This window comes from Amphiprion ocellaris, chromosome 2 (genome assembly GCF_022539595.1).
Source record: "Amphiprion ocellaris isolate individual 3 ecotype Okinawa chromosome 2, ASM2253959v1, whole genome shotgun sequence".
NCBI lineage: Eukaryota > Metazoa > Chordata > Actinopteri > Pomacentridae > Amphiprion > Amphiprion ocellaris.
In genome coordinates this window covers 21,592,838-21,612,911 of record NC_072767.1, presented here as the reverse complement: position 1 = coordinate 21,612,911, position 20,074 = coordinate 21,592,838, and the positions used below count along the sequence as shown (strand labels likewise).

The following is a 20,074-nucleotide window of genomic DNA, read 5'->3' as shown; positions in this document are numbered from 1 at the left end:
TGATCCATATAAACACTTACAGTGTTGCTCCAGTTATAATATATGCCCAGTTATGGGAAAAGCTGCAGGTCCTATGAAAAACTAGTTTTAAAAGTCTGATCTCAGGCAGTATGAGCTGCTCTGTGTCTCTCTAACTGGTGAAGCTGTGGCTAGATATTACTATTTGTGGTTCAGTCTATGTTACAGATGCTGATATTACTTGAATTTGCAGTGCTATAAATGACTTATATCCTTCCAACATACCACATAAGATTAGGAATACCATAGCTGCATTGCAAAACCATCACTGCACACATGAAACCATACAATCTGTCTCAGCAGCAGAAACAGTTTCCTTTCTATATGTAATGGAGTAGACCTGTACCTGAGCTGCTACAGCTGAAGGCAACTCTCACGTAAACAACAACGTAACGCATGATATTGTATCATAACGCAGCCCAGTCTGTCTCTGTGCGTCAGAGGTAAGGCACCATTATTGTGAGGCAAGACAAAAGTGTTGTGGGTGTAGCCAGTACCACACTGGAAAAAAAAAAACCTTCCCCACCCTGACCTTTCCGTTGTAAAAATGAATCTATCGTCGTTTAATATGCAGTTTCAATTTTTCAAGATTTATTTAACTCAATGAGGCCTTAATGAACAGCTTACCAAACAGCCCCCTGATGAAAAGATTTGGCTTCATGTTGAATAATTAAAAAGTCAAAACTGTCTGGGTGCAGAGGTGTGCTTTTGTTAGAAATCAGCACACTGATCCACAGAATGAGTTATTTGTGCAGAACAGAAGTGGGAACTTTTCTGCATTTTATAAAGGACTAAACTATTCCTTGGAGGAAGAGTTTAGTCTTGGGTTACTGGTTTAATTCAGGAGTCCCTTTAGCTCCTGATATATGCTTATTACATGTGAGCTGGAGCTGCAATATAGATGCATAAATAATGCTGCTCTGTTTTTGTTTATTGTTGCTGAATGAACTACTCTGGATGCTTTGAGAAGAATTTATCATCCCGTATTTCTCTCAGACTTTGTAATGAAACTAGAGAAATAGCTTAGAAAGCATCTGAAGGCCACCTTCTTTCATATTTCTCTCAAGTTGTCATCAAAGACTGAATGAAGCTATTAAACTGAAGGTGTAAAAATAAATTTGGCTTTTCACAAAATTATCTTTTCCGACAGCAGTGACCCACAAGTATGACTCAAGCGGTTTACTTTAGTAAGTAGAGTAGGGGAAATGTACATTATAGTTAATTAATGATCTAAGTTTCTATAAAAGTCTACATGTATGTTATTTTCATTCTTGCTTGTCCCCAGGTTTTTATGTAAGAATCTATAGTAGGTCAAACATAAATGCCAGATAAAGAAGAAGAGGTCAGTACCCTTGTGAGAGCTGATACTGCAGGATATCTGAGTGCTCAGATCCAGACAGTCTTGATCTTTGTCTGTTGAAAAGCACAGATCCTCCTGGGGTCCTGAATGCCTCGTGAGGGGAGGGGCGTTCCTGCGCGGCTCGCTTTCTGATGATCTGTTTCTCCTCCTCTCTCCTCCAGCTCCTCCTTCTCCTTTTCCGCCTCCCTCCTGTGATTTGGAGCCGACACCTTCACTGAACGGGTTGTGGACAGAGTTCCAGTGAATCAGCTCTTTCTTTGGCTGAGCTGATGGCAAAGAGCCCGTGTTAACATCAAGTCCCAGTCTATTGCTGCTGGCAGAACCACTGCTGCTGCTGCTGTGTGGAGGGATTATCCCAGCCGCTGCAGCCAGCGATGACTGGTGAGTTGGGCTGCCAATCATCGTGATTGCAAAGGGGTCATCAGAAGAAACTGGAGGTGGGAGGCTTCGGTCTCGTTTCCTGTCTCTCTCCTTACGATTGGAGGAGGATGATGAAGAGGAAGAGGAAGGGGTTGGGAGTGTCTTGGTGTCAGCGAGGGCGATGGAGAACGGGTCCCCTCGCACCTCCATGCCTCTGCCCTCCTGGGTGGGGCGAGGCGGCGGGCGTGCCCAGGCGTCAGACAGGCTTAAAGCCTCCTGGGTGACAGTCCTCTCAAAGGCGGCGAGGAAGGGGTCCTCAGGTGGGATGTGTTTGCAGTTCCACACCGACGACTCCATCTCAGGTGGGGGGAGTGACTGAGAGAAAGCAGGGAAACGCATCGATGTGTCCATCTCTGGGGGGACACGTGAGGGACGTGAAGAGGCGACGGACCAGACGCTGGCAGGGTCGTCCTGCTGGTGAGGGCGTCCAGGGGAGGGGTCCCGGAAAGCAGAGAGGAAAGGGTCCACTGGTCGCCCCAGTGTATGCGTCTGTTCTTTACTCTGTGGCATTGGAGGCCATGCGGCCCAACCCACGGGTTCAGGGGAGGGTCCAAGGGGCTGATGGGAAGGTGAGTCCAGGCCAGAATCTTCAACATTCTCTGGAGAGGAGGAGTCGGACGAAAAGGCAGCATCTGACAAACACAATAAACACACGACAGGAAATCAGCAGAGTGCAGTAAATCTGAGAGGGAACCTCAAAACCTATAAAGATGGATTTAGATGTTGCTGATCTGCAGCAGTACATTGAAGTTTCCAGACAAACAAAAACACAGTTACAACAGCAATACAATATCAACATTTTGGTCCAAATATAAGGCAGTCTGTTTTTCTGGATATTAGAAGTGAAAAAGTGAAGGTTTATACTCAGGGACTTGTCATTAGCGTCTTTGCAAAACAGGTGTTCTCTTTGTATGAATCGAACCTCATTAGGTCTCATTTTTGAGACTTCCCCATCAGCAAGAAATGTGCTTCTTTCAGCCAGCTGTTGTCTAAAACCCATCTGCCTGCCAGGCTATGACTACGCTGTTTTCTAAATTCCTTCCTTTAAACGGCCAATGTTTCAATTTATAGATTTCTATGCAGAGCTCACCTCCTGCAGTCATCACCTTGAGGCTCAGGGAGACGAGAATGGCTCTGAGACACCTGATAAGCTTTGGGATGAAGGGATGGAAAAGATCAGAGGCTGCTCCATTAATGCTCGACATAGGCCAGTACAGTTCAAGTATCATATTTTTAAGGACTAGGTCTAATAATATCTTTCCATCAGTTTCAACAGTTTTCAGAAACTGATCAGGTGACTCGTCTTTTCTTAAAGGAAAGGCTTTCTGTTTTGATGGGGGGAAAAGTCCTCTTTTTCACAATTTTTTATTTTTTTTATTTTATTTTATTTTTTTTTTTAAGAAAATGCTAGTGATTGGTGTGTTGAGTGCTCTGAGGACATTTTAAGGCCTGAGTATCACTTCTCAGGCTAAGTACAGGCAGAGCTTTTTGTTGGCAGTATTTGGCCCAAGAAGAATGGCTGCTGGCAAATATCTTTATGGGTATTTGAGTTAAAACACAAGTTAAACGCAACTTTTAGTTAAATTGTAGTTATTTTAGCCCTAAAAAGACATTAGAAAATCAATCATAAATCAAAGTGCAGTTCTTTTTAAAGTAAAAATGCAGCTAAAACAGCTGTCTACTACTGCTTCATTACACTTTATATACGTTTTTTTTTTAATTTTTTTATCATAATTTGTTATTTGCTTAATTTATTCAAATGTCATTGGTTTTTACTTCAGCAAATTAGCTGCAAATAGAACATCTTTTATGTGACTCTTATGTGGCTCTGTGTACAATTTATTTGAAATACCTTTATGTGCTCATTGCACAACTCCAACAGCAGGAAAGCTGGAGGCATCATGAGTGCCTCTGGGCAGTAGAGGTGCAACATATTTAGGCATGCATAAACAACACCTTACTTGCTCGTCTGGTAACCATTTTGAGTCTTTGTTTTTCATTTGTTGTTATTGCAGATGTAATGGGATGGTAACCTGTGTTTCAATGTATCTTGTTTAGGTTTTTATTTATACGTATTCTGAAAGTTCAACATAAATCACTATGGATAATATAAAAAATGCTAATTGCCAGAGAAACTCCATCAATTCATCAAAACTAAGGTCATTACAAAAACGAGGTAATCAACTCATAATCAGGGCTGGCTGTATAATGTTTGTGCCGATACAGTATTAATATTAACATTAAAAAAAAAAACATGTTCCAAAATTATTATTCAAAATACTTTCAACAAAACTTCTCTTACATTCAGAAGCACCAAAAGCGCTCTGCTCTCTCAGCTGCTCCCGGCTGTCGAAGCTTTTGGACTTGAAGGCCGATTCCAGCGGAGGTCCGAACAGGCTGTCTGAGCCTGACGCTGTCGAACTCAACCTGACGGAGAGCAGAGAGGACACGAGGAAGAAAATCACGGAGTTTGGAGGAATAATGGAGGGACTGAAGAGAAGACAAAAAACTAATGAAAAGGAGGCGAAGTGAGGACAGAAGTGTGGGTGTAAGTGAGAGAGAGTGGAGGACACTGGGAGACTGCAGGAAGAAAGACAAAGAGAGCAGCATAACAGTGTTGTTTTCTATAGATGCAAAAATGTACTGTATGCTGAAAAAAACTTTGTACTATATATACTGTTATCTGGTGTTTCTGCAGGGTAATTTTTTTTCGCATTCTTAATTGTTCGTTCTTTAAATTAGTGTAATTTTGATCTGAGGCTGAATTTATATCTGATTAAATATATGTTGGACATCACACAAACACAACAGTTTATCATAGTTTAGTTTGAAATGCAGGAGAGAAATCATAATTCTGATAAAATTTTAGGAAATAATGTCAGATAATTAGAAGCTAAAAGCAAAATTTACTAAATTCTACAAGAAAACTGAATTATAACTAAAACAACGATGTATTCTGACCTCTAATACACACAGTGATAGTGCCTATATGTTGCTGATTAATGCAGTCTAGTATCCAGTAGATGGACATTATATTATATTAACTTGTTCTGATTCTCCATTAGTGTGCAATAGTTTGGGGAAGATTCTTCTCTGCCTCAAAATAATAACGTTCCTATGGATAATGCTTGAAAGAAATTGTTTTTCTCAGTTTGGTGTATAAGATTACTGGTTTGTACAGAGCAGAGCTTTTGTGGTGAGACAGACCAGATATTATCACAAACATCAGTGCTCGGCCTTATTAATGCTCTTTTGGCTGAACAGAAGCAAATCCCTGCAGCCAACGTTCTAAAATCTGATGGAAAGCCTGAACCTGAAGGATGTTACAGCAGCAGATTAATGTTCATAGCTTTCGCTTTAAGTGTCAAAATCCTATTTATTCATATAGTGCAAGCATTTCCAATGGTGCTACAGTTTGTTTCTTGGTTTAGTAAAAGCAAAAATATTCATGGTGCTTTGTCGGGGCTACAGAGGAAGTGAAAAAGGCAAAAATAACAGTGAGAGAAATGAGCTGACGAACGAAAAACTAGAAGATGGCCAAAAACAAATTAAGGAGAGAAAGACTGTGAGGGGAAAACCTGAAGAGCTTCAAACTGCTGAAAAGGCCACTGATGGTGCAATTTAAACTCCAAAAATGTCTCTCTGCTCCAAGACAGATAAGAAGAAGGAGATGAAGAGAAGGGCAGAGCGATCTTACCTGCTGTGATCAGGGCTGGAGGTGGACCTGCGGAGGCCCTCCTGCTCTGCATCTGCTAAGACACATCACACACAAAGAGATACAGTGAATCACAGAGGAGGTTCCCTAATCAAGACTAATCAGCAGCAGGGTGTTCTTTGTCAGAGCGCTGAGAGGAGGCCGGGATGGGCTGAGATAAGACGACATAAGGGAAAAACCCATCAGCCATTACCTTCTTGGTGATAAATACCAGCAATTAGCCCGGTTTCACTGAGCTCCAGCCACCGCTGCTGTCACTGCAGAGTAACCGCTTTAATCAGGTGCTGATCATTAATCCTGCTGCCTCTGGATTTAGGAGGGAGACTCTCCCTGCTGGAGTGCAGCAGGTTGTAGCCTCCCACATTCCTGCCTAACCTTGTGACAGCTAATGAACCTGTAGGTGATAAAACATGTTTTGGGGCACGAGCAGAGGACAGGATGTGACTAATGGAGGGGGGCCGTTCATCCAAGGTCGGCCAATGAAGAGATCTGTTGTGAAGAGGGAAACACGGGGGCTAAGAAGGCTGGAGGTTGAGAAATGTGACACAAAAGCATTTACTGATGCTACAGATGTGGCTGTGAGGGTGTGTGGGAATTGGTTTTCACTGTTTCAGATTACAAACAACATAAAATGAAGGGATGGGAACTTTAAACCCTCGTGACAAGTGTAAATGCTGGAAGATGCACAATGTTTTTGCTGTTTAAGTACTGACTCATACAAATACAGAAAGTGCCACAACTAATAATAATTTTTACTACCGATAGAAGTATTTTCTTAACAAGTCATTTATCTTAAGTTTGAAAGTCACAAAACACCGAAAAAGACCTGTACAATGGAAAATATTGATTGTCAGTACACATTGTTTCTTTCAGTACTCATTTGCACAGTATTGATACACTAATACTCGCTGCATTTCCTCGAGTACTGACACACTGCAGCAGTCCTCCCTCACTCAATCGCAGCACTGTTGTCTTCTCCTTACTCGTCTCATTCCCTCTAGTTAAACAGCACTTTGTTATTGTGTAAGAAAAATGACAAGTGCAGAGTCTCGTGACTGGTTTTTAGTGGATAAACAAAACAGAAGGAGTGCTGTTTGGAAATAGTTTGGATTTTAGGCAAATGAACCCAGAAACCCAGGCAAGCGTTGCTACATACCAATGCCAACAAAAGATGCTAACACTACTCAATGCATAACATTTTGTTTTGTTGTATACTTGCAATTTATTGCAAAGTGTGAGAATCTCAGAGGCTTTTGAAAATCTAAACTACCTCAACAGATTTTAATTTCTGCTATAGCCATCCTATATTTATCATTCAAGAAAGATCTGAACTTTAATTGCCTAAATGTTGTTGCATCTTCCACTGTGGTAACAAAAACAGTATATAATGCTGCTTTTATCAAGGTATTATATTAAAGTTAGAAACTCTTTTATCATAACACTCTTGCAAAGTTTCCCAGAGCCCAAGGTGAGCTACAAACTATTACTTTCATCCAAATAACATTTCAAGACCTAAAGACACAATGCAATCATAAACTGCATGCAAAGAATCATTAAATCAGTAAATTAATAAAGTAGTTGCAGGTTAATTTTTATATAACTACAGTGTTTTAGCACAACAACAGGCAAAGTAAAAGACAAGAGAAGAGTTTGAATTGAAACTTCACCCCTGTGGGAGGCAGCTTCACCTTCTTCTGATCGGCCTCCTGCAGTACTCAAGTTTCCTGCAGAGATGCAACACAAGATTTAACCTTATCAAGATTTTCAAAACTGCAGTGCACAAAATACACAATACTGGATATTTGCTCTTTCTTTATGTCACAGGAAGGAGATCTGCTGCACATTAAGAAGACATTTACTCCAAAACCAGACATCCAAGCTGACTGGACTGAACTTACTGGAGAGATGCCGCTTCACTGACACCTGAAAGTAAAGACAGGGAGGCACAATTGTTCAATATACTGGACTCGGGTAAAAGATAAAGCTGTAGTTGTGCTATAGTTTATATTATGGTCAACAAATCCCATGAAGAGACCAACAAAGTTTTTTCAAGTTTCCTAATAATTCCCAGCTTTCATACCCTGTACCAACCCCAATGGCTTAGGAAACAAAAAAGTAGTAATTTCTTGAAACATAGTGTAGTTTTTAGTAAACAAAGGGCATTTGTAGTACTACTGCATTATTAAGTATTTGGGGCAGCAGGACAGTGTAAGTGCAATAACCTCAAAATAACTAAAGTTGTTCATGTTCATTGTAAAGAATTAACGTGTCATTAAATGCAACATCGCGGCTCACTGATGAAATTGTCGTAACTCATAGAAACCAATCGCATTAAGTAATGAACTGTATCTGTCTTTGGTTTTACAGTCAGAACTTGTTAGCGGCATCAAAATGCTGGTCGTTTTAGTCTTTTCATGGGGTTTGTTAAAATCTTTATCCTTCTATACTTACAAATGCAACAAGCAAATGCTACGAATGTCGCTTTTTTTGTTTCTCATGTCAACAAAACACCAAAACAACCAACCTGCTGTCGTGCTGCTCTGTTGGGCGGCAGGGTGAGCGTCCCCACGGTAGCCTTCAGCTCCTTCTCTGTGGCTACAGAGTTGCTGCGATTGCTGCTGGCCACTGGTCTAATCTGGATGTGGAACTTCTTTGGCTCCTCGTCATCGAAATCTGAATCACTAGAGTAGAAGTTGTTCTCCTTTTCCTCAGAACAGCGTACAGGGAGAGAGGAGGGTCAAGGAAAACAAGCTCATATTGTAAACATGGAGGACAAATCATGGTGTTTGGTGTTTCAAGAAAGGAAAACCTATTGGTGACAAGAAAGAGAGGGACTTTTTTAGCTTAAGGTAAATGTGGTATCGTATTAAAAATCCTTGGGCACATAACAAACCAGCTGGTTCAAGTTTGAGTGAATATCACTATTTAGACAAATGCTGATTTCCTTGAAGACAAAACACAGAATTTGATTCATTGTAATGATTAAATCAGAACAATAGAGAAACACAAACATGCAAAACACAAGTAGAGGCAGAAGCACTGCAGAGTTTCCTGGAGGTGTAGGATGCTGCAGAGCTGAACCACCACTTCCTGCTGCAAAGTCATTTCCCCTTCCTCTTCTCCTTGGACTTCACTCCGCTACTCAAGCCTGTGTTATCTTCACCTTGAGGGTCTTTAATGAATGTGCACTGTAGATTCTAGCTAGGCGGGGGGCTCAACGGGAGGACGAGAAAGGCAGAAAGAGTTATGTCAAATCTGTCGGGACGGAGAGTTCTACCACTGGTAAATGATCAGAGCTGATCAGTCAGGACATGGAGGATTTGAGTATTAGTGCAATTCATTCATGTCCCATGGTGGTGGATGGCAGGCAGCTCGGTTCAGCCTGACTTTGTCTCAAATGCATAAAGAGGGAGGAGGCACTGAGGCACTTGTGTTAATAAACATGAGATCTTTATAATTGTCTGGCTTTACAGTTAATGAGGCCATGAATGCAGGCATTTGTGCTGACAAATTGGTTTAACCGTGCCTCTCACCTCCGACCTTCTGATTACGCTCCATTTATAACGTCTTCCTCTCAGTTAGGTGTCTTCTTAGAGTCTATTCAGCGATCTTGTGATGGTTTAATTCATTGCTGTCACACGACTGATTCAAATCTGTCTTTCCCTGTATGAATGTAAGAATGAGTGGGTACTCCAAGTGAAGAGATGCGAGCAATCTGAAGGCACCGATTGTCTTCTTTAAAGTTGTTTATCTGACTGCGTTGTTTCCATGCAGCAGACGTCGTGTTTCATGTGTTTGTTAGTACAAAGCTCAGTTGTGTTCTGAAGATTTTTCTCTGGTAACTCTTGTGGTTTTTAAACGCCGTTCAGACTAAGTTGGTAGTTTTTCCAAGGACGTTAAAGTATTTCTGGAGGGCTTTAGACTTTAAGGCCTTATTAAAAAGTCAACGTTAAATAGATGACAGCAATGAATAAAAAGACAGTAAATTACACGCAACAAAGCACCCCAGCCACACTTAAACTGAGGACATTATGGTTCATGGTCAGCACCTTAAAATCTAGATGGCATACATTGGACTTTTGTTATTATTTGTTTCTAAGAACTAAAACAGAGTCTATAAAAAGTAATTGCAGCTGCTGGAAGTTAGCATGTTTTAGTGTTTTACGCAAACCAGTGGATGGAATATGGCTTTTTGATGTTACAGTGTAAACAAATCTCTTCGAAGTCAACTAAATAAGCTAAAAATATTTTAAATTACAAATAAAAGTAGAAGCATCCAAGAGAGAGACAAATTTTTACACAGCACTGTAAGTAATTAGAAAAAATATCAGATTAATCAACAATGCAAATGAGTAAGAAACAAACGGAAAAAAGTAATGAATTCAGATGCTTCCGTATAGGGAACAAGAAATGGGTTGATGAGTGTTAAAATGAAGTGAACCAAATGGTTCTGTCTTTACAGTCACCAGTTCTCAACCCAGCTGAACATTAATGGGAGATTTGGGGCCATCTCTGCTCCCACCATCAAAGCACCAAACGAGGGAATATATTTTAGAAGACTGATGTCCACGTGTTCAGTAAACTTCAAAAGACTTGGAATATATACATCAAGGAGCGCTGAAGCTGTCTTAGAAGCCGACTAAAGGCATCAGTGATGTTTTCTTTAATTCGTCACTTATCTGTATTATTTATTACACGTTAAAAAGTTGAAATATGACAGAATGGTGTTCATCGACCCCGAACATCTCCGCTGAACATGCGGGAGCCGAAAAAGGATATCATTCTGGGTGCTGTCAGCTCGGATGACAAATCCCTCATCGTCTACTTCCAGGGGTGAATTCTGCATGAATGGGAACACACGGGAGAAAGATAGTGAGGTAAACTCCAGCTAGGTCAGCAACACAGAGACAAATGGTGCATATCTGACACACAGAAGTGCTTTGTCATACCGTGTAACTCAGCACCTCGGCCTACATACACCACTAAGAGCTTTGTATTAGAGTGTGAGTGAATGAGAACACTCTGCAAACGTTAAATACTATCAGGCATGAGTGTCAGTGACTAACAACTGTACTAAAACTGTTACTACGGTGAGCTTAATTAAAGTCTCATGCTGAAGCTACAAGTACACATATAAAAACCACACTCCAAAACAATGCTGATTTCATTAAAATTGTAATACAGTATTTTTTTTCACTCACAACAGAATAATAAGAGGCTTCAGAGGGGCCAAAATTCAGTGAATACAGCTTAAAACAATTCAGTTGTATGAGGGTGGATGAAAAGTTGAGATTCCATTCTGTTCTGGTCATTTGATCATTACCAGCAATGAGAGGGGGTTCTGCACTTAAAACCAAGACTGCAGAATTCTGAGTGGAGGAGCCTGCTGTTTCCAAACTCAAACAAGTCGCATCAGGTCAGGAGTATCAGGAGTATGCTCATCATTTTCTTCAACATTCACGTGTGTGTGGACCAGGAATTAGTCCCCCAAGGTTAAACTATTAAGCCACAGTTCTACCGCAACGTGTCAGAGAGCGAATGTTTGCCACAAGCAACCTCAGCACTGAAATGTAAATCTTGTATGATACTTGTCTTTTTTTTTGACATAGTTCTAGAACGTTTTGGTCACACCTTGTATTTAAATTTCAAGCAGAAACTTAAAGTTGCAGAAAGCTAAATCAGCATCCAATCAAGGTCTCCCCATGTGTTGAACTGATCAACATGGGCAAACTATATTTTGCTAACACCATGTAACACTGTAGAAGCTGAATATTGTCGTGCAACCTGTTTTAAAACGACCTCTGCTAACATTACCAGTCCCTGTCACATTGCAGTCAGAGATCTGATCCCCTTAGAAGTGTAAAATTGCAGCACTGGTGACTCTGTGATCTGGCATTCACTCTCTAACCCCACGTCAGTCTGTTAGACGGCTTTCTGGCTGCATCTAAATCTCAGAAACACACGTCTCACTTTTACACCACTTGTACACAGGCTGTCACGTACACAAATACAAACACACTCTCCTTCTCTCTCATGTAGTTATGCACATCCCCTGTGGCTGCCAAATAATTGCAGAAAGCTCTTCTCAGAAGCACCAGAATAAACCTGGGAAACCCCACACCACCAGTCACTATCACACACTCATGATCCCCCACTCACCTTCTTTACACACACACACACGTTTCCTTCTATTCCCTAAACACACACTGTTTTCACAGAGTAGAAGCCATCTAGACTACAGTGTCTGCTGTATCTGGAGATTTAGGAGAAAGACAGGACTGATAATTGAGTCAATGGTTTTTGAGCTGCAGTATTTTGGTGTGAATTACACCAAAAACTCACCAGTGCCTCTGTCACAGCTGAATCTCTGCAAATGTAGAAAAACACACATGGGGATTATTTTCATTATTTAGGAATAACAAAGACTGAAAGCTGCAGCAAAGAGCAGAAGTCACACTTCAGTCTCAGAATTTGTACAGCATTTTGTGTGTGCGTGTGTGTGTGTGTGTGTGTGTACACTCACGTAGAGTCTGGCTCTTTGTCCCTCTTGCCAAGGCCAGGGATTCTGAAGGCTTTGGCCCGACTCTTTTTCCCTCCTTCAGGTGCCAAAGCTGTCATGTACTCCTCAAAACCAACCAGGGCTGCAGTTTTACAATAGAAGAAACATTCACAACACATACACAAATAAACAGTGTCCATGTAGGCAGTTGTAACTTGCCACTATGAATTATTCAGCCTTCACACGTCTGGTTACAGCGTGGGCGTCTTCATATTTTTTCTTGCTGTGCAACTGCTGAAGTCGTATGTTTTTATTTCCTTCCTACTGGAAACATTGTGGTGTGCTCTCTGCACCTGGCCGGTCTTTGCCCGTTCCCTTCTGTTCAGCAAATTTCTGAATGAGGTTATCGATGCCGATGTTTTCCACATTCTGCTTGAATTCCTCATGAACCTGCAGCAGAGAAGAGCAGAATGATTTATTTGATTCTCTATGAAAGCATCAGTTGTATGTATCAAAGCTCTATGAAAGACATTAATTGTAAACTTTCTACTAATGTTGTCTAATAGTGCATCTACCTTTATTTCCACTCTTAAAACATGACTTTTGACTTCAAGTGTATTGATGGTGTGTAATAGCATGAAGCTGTTCTAGCATTGATGTCACCAGCCATAACATTAAAATCACTGACAGGTGAAGTGTATAACATTGATCATCTCATTACAATGTAATGTTCTGCTGGGATACCTGATGTTACTGTAACATGTTCCACCCCCTAAACATTGCTGCCCGACCAAGCATGCCCTCCCTCATGGCAACAGTTTTCAGGGCAGTAGCAGCCTCACCAAGCAAGACAATGCACCCTGTCACACTGCAAACTGCTCAGCCACGGCTTGAGGAACACGACCAAGAGCCCAGGAAGTAGCGCCAGCCTACAAACTACCCAGATTCCAACACAATTGAACATCTGTAGGATGTGCCAGAACTAGCTTGATCCATGGAGCGCCCCACCCTGCAACCCACAGGACCCAAAGAATCTGCCACCAACACCCTGATGCCATACATGGCTCGAAGGTTTAGAGCTGATTTAATGAGACGACCTGAACAATATTAGGCTGGTTTTAATGATTTGGCTGATTAATGTAATTTACATGTAAACTCGGTTATTTAAAATTAGTTATACATAAAAATACATGCAGCAGGCAGATTATGTCAGTCATGATCGACATTATCCTAAACAGAAATATTAAAATGTTTCCACCATTAAACCTTTGATGCGCCTGCAAGGATGTCTTGTTTGCCGTTTAAGATAACCAGCTGTGCAACAGACGAAACAACAACAAATTCTGCTCATCTGACCAGAGTACCAGTGTTTCAGCAAATAATCTCACTGAGCTTTAACTAAATGGAAATCCACTGATGAATGAAAAAAGTGACGACTCCTAACTGACACAAGAGTATTTCCACGTTAAGGACTCCATCTAATATACTGAATGACCATACATATAAAACATAGAAACAAAGACAAAAATACTGCTTCTAGAGAGTGATGACAAATGCTTTGTTTTGGAAGGAGATCATCAGAGGAGGATTTCACATCAGCTCCAACATACCTGTCCCACCTGGACGTGGGTGTCTTCTATGGAGTGGGAGTAACCTTTGATGAGCTGTTTCATCTGCCGCAGATGAGCCTCCTCAATTTCCTGAAACTTCTACTCAAACAAACACATACATGCATGCACACACACAAAGATGATGAAGAAAGCAAAAGTATCTGTTGCCACGTGAACTCCTCCAAAACTCCACTGTGGGTTACTTCATCTTCTACACAACTCTCAGCTTTATTTAAAAAGCACTTTACTTCAGCACCATAAAAGGCACAGGGTCACGCAATCTCTTTGTGCGTTGACATTCACAGATCTCCTGCACTAATTAAATCCTTTCAAAACTCAGTAAATGACATCAAAGAGTCTACTTTAAAACACGGTGGCTGTTTTAGTTGATGAAAAGGCAGATTTTGGAGACGAGTGTCATCACATAGAACAAAAATGCAATTTTCCAGCAATTTGTGCTTATTGGTAGTTGCAATGTTACCATTTTTCCACCATGAATCTGCACATTTCATTTCATTCTGTAGGACATGAATGGATGCATAGGTCTGATTTGTGCTGCTGTTTGTTTTTTAGGGCTTTATTTTGTTTGTATTTGATTTAGTATGTGTTAGGTTGATGTTTATTGCTGTGGCTGAGTTTGTTGTGCTTTTGTCTCTGCATAATGGTGTGAGTATGAAGTGCATTCAGACAAGCAGCCAGAATCCAATAAAACAGAATCTTAAAACTCCACCTATATGCAATAAAGGGAAAGAAAGAGAGCTGAGCTGCAGAGGCAGTCAGCCAGCAGAAGAAGCACTGAGTTGTCAGGTCATTAAACCAGCAATAATTCGAGAGGATTTAGTATTTAAGTTTGATCCTGCTCTTTATTCAGCCAGCTCATTTGTCGCTGTCTGCTTTAAGGGAATTGTCTTGATATAGTGGCTTTGCCTTTTGTTGAAGAAGTAAGCTTATTGGAGTTGTGGCTTTTCTCTAATCATACAGGCAAAATCTGGGCAGGGAGAGCAAACATAAAACACTCTTTGCTCTGTTCTCAGCTGCTGTCTGCCTTCAACACAGCTCTGTATTTCACGATGTCCTGCGCTACTGCTCCAGGTTTTCCTGCAAATTCTTGCATCTGCAAAAGTGAAACCCCTTTCTTCCTGAAAGTCCTCAAAGCAACACACTGAGAACAGTGTCTTAGGACATTTGCACACCTCACCAGTTTGAACTTTAGAGAATTTGCCTTTTCAGTTTGGTTCGTTGGCTGTCAGTTGAATTTTGGTGCAGACATTGAAAGAACACAGAGATTGACTGAGAATTAATAGTTAAGTTCACTTGCACAGTGCATTTGTAAAAGCAGCAGCTGAAAACTTGACTAACTAGTTGACTGGCCAAACAGCTGATGAACAAAAAAAGTCAGTTATTTTATTAATCACTTGTGCAAAAATGTATATTATTAAAGTATATACTAGTACTAGAATTCTGTACATAAACAGAATGTTGGTGGGGTTTTGGACAGTTAGTTGAACCATTTTTCGACATTTTATACATCAAGCAAAACAAGCGATCAAAACGAGCAAGTCTGCTGTACTATTTAATCCTGTTCCGTCTTTCTGAGACAATTCTGAAAACTAGAGAACGTAACTTTCAAGCATATGAAGCATTTAAGTGTTGCATGATTTGCTGTCTGTCATCTGCATTAGATTTTTTTACATGGGTCTATTTCCAGTGATGCTGCAGGATAATAGCTACTAAAACTGTCTAATGAATGATTGATCTGTCAGTCCATGTAATTTCATTATTTCCAGCTGCTGGGTTTGGTTCAGAAAAGGCAGTGTAACCATAAACCAGACTAGAACTAAAAATAGCAACAACATTTTTTCATCTGTCTCTTGTTTCAAACCAAATGTGGTGAACTACAGGTGTGAAGAATTTGACCTCCTTCAGCTTTATGTGTAATAAAAAGCAGCTTGCTATTTTACTTATTTGGTCTTCCCTCATTTCGCCTTCGATCTGTTGACACGTGTTGTTCTCCCTGGTACCACATACTCCCTCACAATCATGACTAGACCTTCCCCTTCAAAGCTATTACAAGAGATAATTGGTCACACGGATTCCAGTCGTCGTTTCAAATAAAAAACACAGGAGCACTCATTGGGGTTTGTTGAAGATTTCCATGGAAACAGCAGCAGTAACCATGGAAGCGTAGAGGCAATGATTAAAGGTAATGAGCAGGGTGCAGGATGTGTCTGCAAGTGGGTGGGTGTTCAGGAGTTGGGGGTTGAGGTTTTCTTTTTAGGGAAAGGCATGGTGTAGGATAACAAATGAAAAGATAAGATGGAGTGCTTGTGTGGTGGGAGGCTGCAGAAAGGGTGAGTCAGGGAGATTCAGAGAAAGATAAAAACCCAATAGAAGGAGAAATACATAAAACACCACATCAGGGGGTGGGAGAGACAGATAAAAGTGGATCTTGGATCCCAGCTGGAGTCAGAGCTGACCTGGGCAGACTCGCTCATCTTCTGCTCAAACTCTCCTCCCACTCGGTTGTACTTCTCGATACACAACGCGAACGACTCCGCCGCTTTCTTAGACTTCAGCTCCGCCTAGTGAGGAAAAAAAGGAAAAGAAAAATGATAGCCTTTAGACTTCTGAGTCTCATTCACAAACCCAAAATAAAAATGAATCTCTGCCCCATAATTACTGCCGCTCCATTCACTATTCAGTCAGCACTAATCTTGTTTTCAATGATTATCATGCTAGAACAAATCAAATGTAATTATCGCAGACATCCAGGGTCAGTAAAACAGAGACTCTTCTCTTCTAAGAGCCAAAGAGACAAGTGTATGATGCACTTCATGGTCACAAGAGAGACAATAATAATACAACATCCTAGAGCTTATTAGTGGATTGTGATGCAGTACATTCAGAAACAAACATTTAAATTTTACAGGCCACTCCTAAAACATTTGCTAATGATAAACTGATCAGTAGAATTTGCTCCAAATTCTAAACAATTTATTGTTTAAAGAACCCATTTGCTGAAAATGTTTTGGAAAAAATATTTATAGTGTTTCTTTATATGCTGGATAAAATATGTATCAGCACCATGGCTGAATATTTCCACCGTTAAACTGCAGCGTGCTGCTGACAGTCTCAAAAACACAGATTTGACTTCCAGGGTTTCATGTATAACAAGCAAAGAAATCAGTTCTGTCAACTTGCAGGGTGGTGCTTTCTGTATGATTATTCTTCAGAATCAGTTTCTATTTTTAACATGATGGCTCAAATATGTGCATACTGAAAGGTAATAAGTAATACTACTTAGAGAAATTTGAATGCATTTGAGCAGAGTCGAAAGTGAGCAGGTTTACTTAAACTGCAGGCGAGTAGCGGAAGGGTGGATGATGGAGGAAGAAGCAGAGACTACTTTAATGTTCATAGTTCAGAACATACTGAAACAGGCAAAGGTGCAGAGTCACATGTAAAACATCTAAAAGCAGGAAGAGAACATTTTCATGAAACAAAAAAATCTAAATATTAAATTTTGATGAACAGACATGAGTATTTAGGGGGTGTTTCAATGTCAGAAGGGGAAGTTTAAGTAATTTTTCAAGCAAAAACCTCAAGTTCCAGCTGTTTTTTTAATCGCTTTTTGCTGATTCATATTTGCGATGATTATGTGATTTAAAATAGTTGGCAAATAAATCTATTTGAAGCCCTAGATGTAAAGTGCATCTGAACTGGAATATATTTTAGATACAAATTTATTTTCACAACCACATCATTCATTTCTACTTTTTAAATAACGGCAGATTTTGTAGGGTTGAGAAATAATGGTAAAAGTATGAATTATCAACAGTACTGTCACTTTTCCAACGCTGATTTCAGTCACAGGGTTTTTACCAGAATGTAATCGGTCAATCAATAAGAAATATACAGTATATACATATTTCATAAAAAATCATTTTATTTGCATTTCATGGGACACATAGCTGTTTTGAGTTCTCTAAAGTTCAGAGTCTAAACAACAATTAAAGCCTTTCCAAACATACAAAGTTGTCACTGACCTTCTCCAGTTCTTTCTGTGGTGCTCCCTCCTTCCTGAGCCGGTCCAGCTCCAAACACTTGGCATGGTAACCTTCCTTGGACTTCTGAAGGTGACCGCTCTGAACCTGCAGCGCCTGCACCGCCTCCACTGTCCCCACCATCTCCTCCTTCGTCTGTGTGTCAGAAACACACACTCGCATACAGATCATCATTGCACTTGACACTTTCAGGGCAAATGCAGCAATTACCATGAAGGAGAAGACAGTAATTGGATTTTCTGTGGGATAAATTAGATCAGGACGATGGAGGCTTGATGCAGGACAAGCAATGAAATAATACACAAGTCTACTTCATCATTACAGAAAGATACAAACATCAGACAATTTTCTGTCAGGACAGTGGTAAAACATATTTTCTACTCGCAGATGCATACCTTACGGTGAATTTTGACCTGCTCATCTCCGTACTTGTTGATGTCACGGATGAGATCGTTCATCTTTTTCATCAACTCGAGGTGGCAGAGGGCCAGTTTGTCTGAAGACACCCTGAACACATCCCACATAGGAGCAAAAGTCCTGGAAAATACATGGATAATCAAGCACACATATGAGACTACTGGGTTCCTTCATTACAGATTTATTCTCATTTTAAATGTCATACTGTAGACAAGTAAAGTTACATTCAAGAGGCTGTTAATTGAAACTCCAGAAAACCAAAGATAATCTTTCATTTTGGCTCTAACAATAATATATTTCAATATGGATGTGCAACTATGTACAGTCATAAAACATTAGAAACCATGAGAGAGAGAATTCCATCTTTCAATATTTCATAATGCTCAAGAAATCCGTGACCAGTAGGCATTTTATTATTGTTTTATTACATATTATAGAAGACAACTGGAAGCTTGATGTAGTGCAGATGATCACTTAAATGTTGTCATGACTTGAGTCACTTACAGTAAGAGTAACTACATCCACTTCTGTGAGATAGTAAAATTAAACATGCAGTCACTGCATTACACACGGTCCTTGTGTTCATTATAATAGAAGTTATTTAATTGTTTTCTCGAGAAAAATCCATTAAGTCTCGCCATTGAAACCGTGAAAAAATTTTCAAAATCTATGACGATCCCTGGAACAATGTATTCAACGGCACAAAAGTACGTACAAAAAACTACTGTTACCACTGTGGATAGCATGAAGATCTTACTATCTGACTGCTATTTTTATATCAGTCTAACAAGGTCAGATGTTGAACCCCTGAAAGTCCAAACAGGCATTTCAGCTTTTGTTAAGTTGGCCTTCAGTAAATACAAAATTAGGGCTGGGACTTTAATACGTTATTTTGATTCATTAATTACAGAAAAAAAGAACATGATACAAAAAAAATGCATTAAATCGCACCTTTCTCAGTTCCCCAATTTCTGGCACACCAGTAACACTGATGCACACTCCAGCCCAGTAGATGGGGGTAATGAAACTAAAATCTGTTTGCCAGCCATGAAGAAGATGCACAGGACGCACTGAGTGACGTCAGCGCACAAGAAAGTTTGGTGAACAGTGAAGGAAGACGAGACCACATTGAGCTTGTTGGGCGGAAAGGTTTCTTTTATAAATCTTCCCAATAGCAACTTGGATAAAAGTGTGGTTGTATACAAACTGTGCAACAAAGAGTTTTCTGATCACCACAGCACTTCAAACCTACGATATCACCTCAATGCAATCCTGGTACAGGCAAACAGTGTAGCCATCCCATAATAGACCACTTTTCAAGACACTGAAAGTGCTTGAGTTTACAAAAACTCTTAAATGTTGAATTTAATAGCTATAACTGAACTTTGAGTTTGCAGTAATCTGTGAATGTAGTAGACAGATGAAAAATGCGGATAAATATAAATGAAATGTAAACATTTTTGTTGTTTAAGTTCACGTGTGTCTATTCATTGATTCACCAAAATTTGTCAACCAAAATTTATTTGAACTGAAAAACGTTGCTTATTGTGTCTAATATTGCTATTTGACAAAAATGCAATTAATCGGGATAAATTAATTACAAAGCCTCTAATTAATTAGATTAACTTTAAAACCGTGTCGCACCACTTATAAAAACTCCAAAAAACTTGGTTTCAAGGGTTTTGCTGTGACTTCAAGCAGTAAAAAAAAAGCTCCTTGTGTATTACTTAACAAGAGTATAACATTCAGAGCACAGCTTATCTGTTTTCTATGACACTGAGTGGGTGTATTCTGATCAGATTTGAGTGACGATGACCCAACAACCCACAACCTCTAATCAAATTCTAATAATGTTGCTAAAACCTGATTAGTACATGGAAGCACATGATTTTCCAGCTGCGCCCCATCCACTTCAAACCCGTAAGAAGAGTGCAAACAAAACAAATACAGAAATGCACAAAGCACACTCTG

The 20,074-nt window shown here is 40.1% G+C and overlaps 1 protein-coding gene across 6 annotated transcripts in view; it reads right to left on the bottom strand.

Moving 5' to 3' along the window:
* Positions 1-20,074, bottom strand: part of fcho1 (FCH and mu domain containing endocytic adaptor 1) — a 70,093-nt gene that overhangs the window by 12,962 nt on the left and 37,057 nt on the right. For 5 of the 6 annotated variants that reach the window (XM_023293940.2, XM_023293941.2, XM_023293939.3 and 2 more), the window contains 14 exons: positions 18,082-18,223; positions 17,669-17,821; positions 16,100-16,204; positions 13,623-13,721; positions 12,366-12,462; positions 12,037-12,154; positions 11,856-11,880; positions 10,293-10,353; positions 8,038-8,231; positions 7,412-7,436; positions 7,181-7,237; positions 5,496-5,550; positions 4,101-4,225; positions 1,369-2,430 (listed from right to left, as the gene is read on the bottom strand). In XM_023293940.2, the coding sequence (XP_023149708.1) occupies positions 1,369-2,430; positions 4,101-4,225; positions 5,496-5,550; positions 7,181-7,237; positions 7,412-7,436; positions 8,038-8,231; positions 10,293-10,353; positions 11,856-11,880; positions 12,037-12,154; positions 12,366-12,462; positions 13,623-13,721; positions 16,100-16,204; positions 17,669-17,821; positions 18,082-18,223 (2,318 nt within the window). The remainder of the gene's footprint in view (positions 1-1,368; positions 2,431-4,100; positions 4,226-5,495; positions 5,551-7,180; positions 7,238-7,411; positions 7,437-8,037; positions 8,232-10,292; positions 10,354-11,855; positions 11,881-12,036; positions 12,155-12,365; positions 12,463-13,622; positions 13,722-16,099; positions 16,205-17,668; positions 17,822-18,081; positions 18,224-20,074) is intronic. The other variant, XM_023293943.3, reaches the window with a different exon arrangement.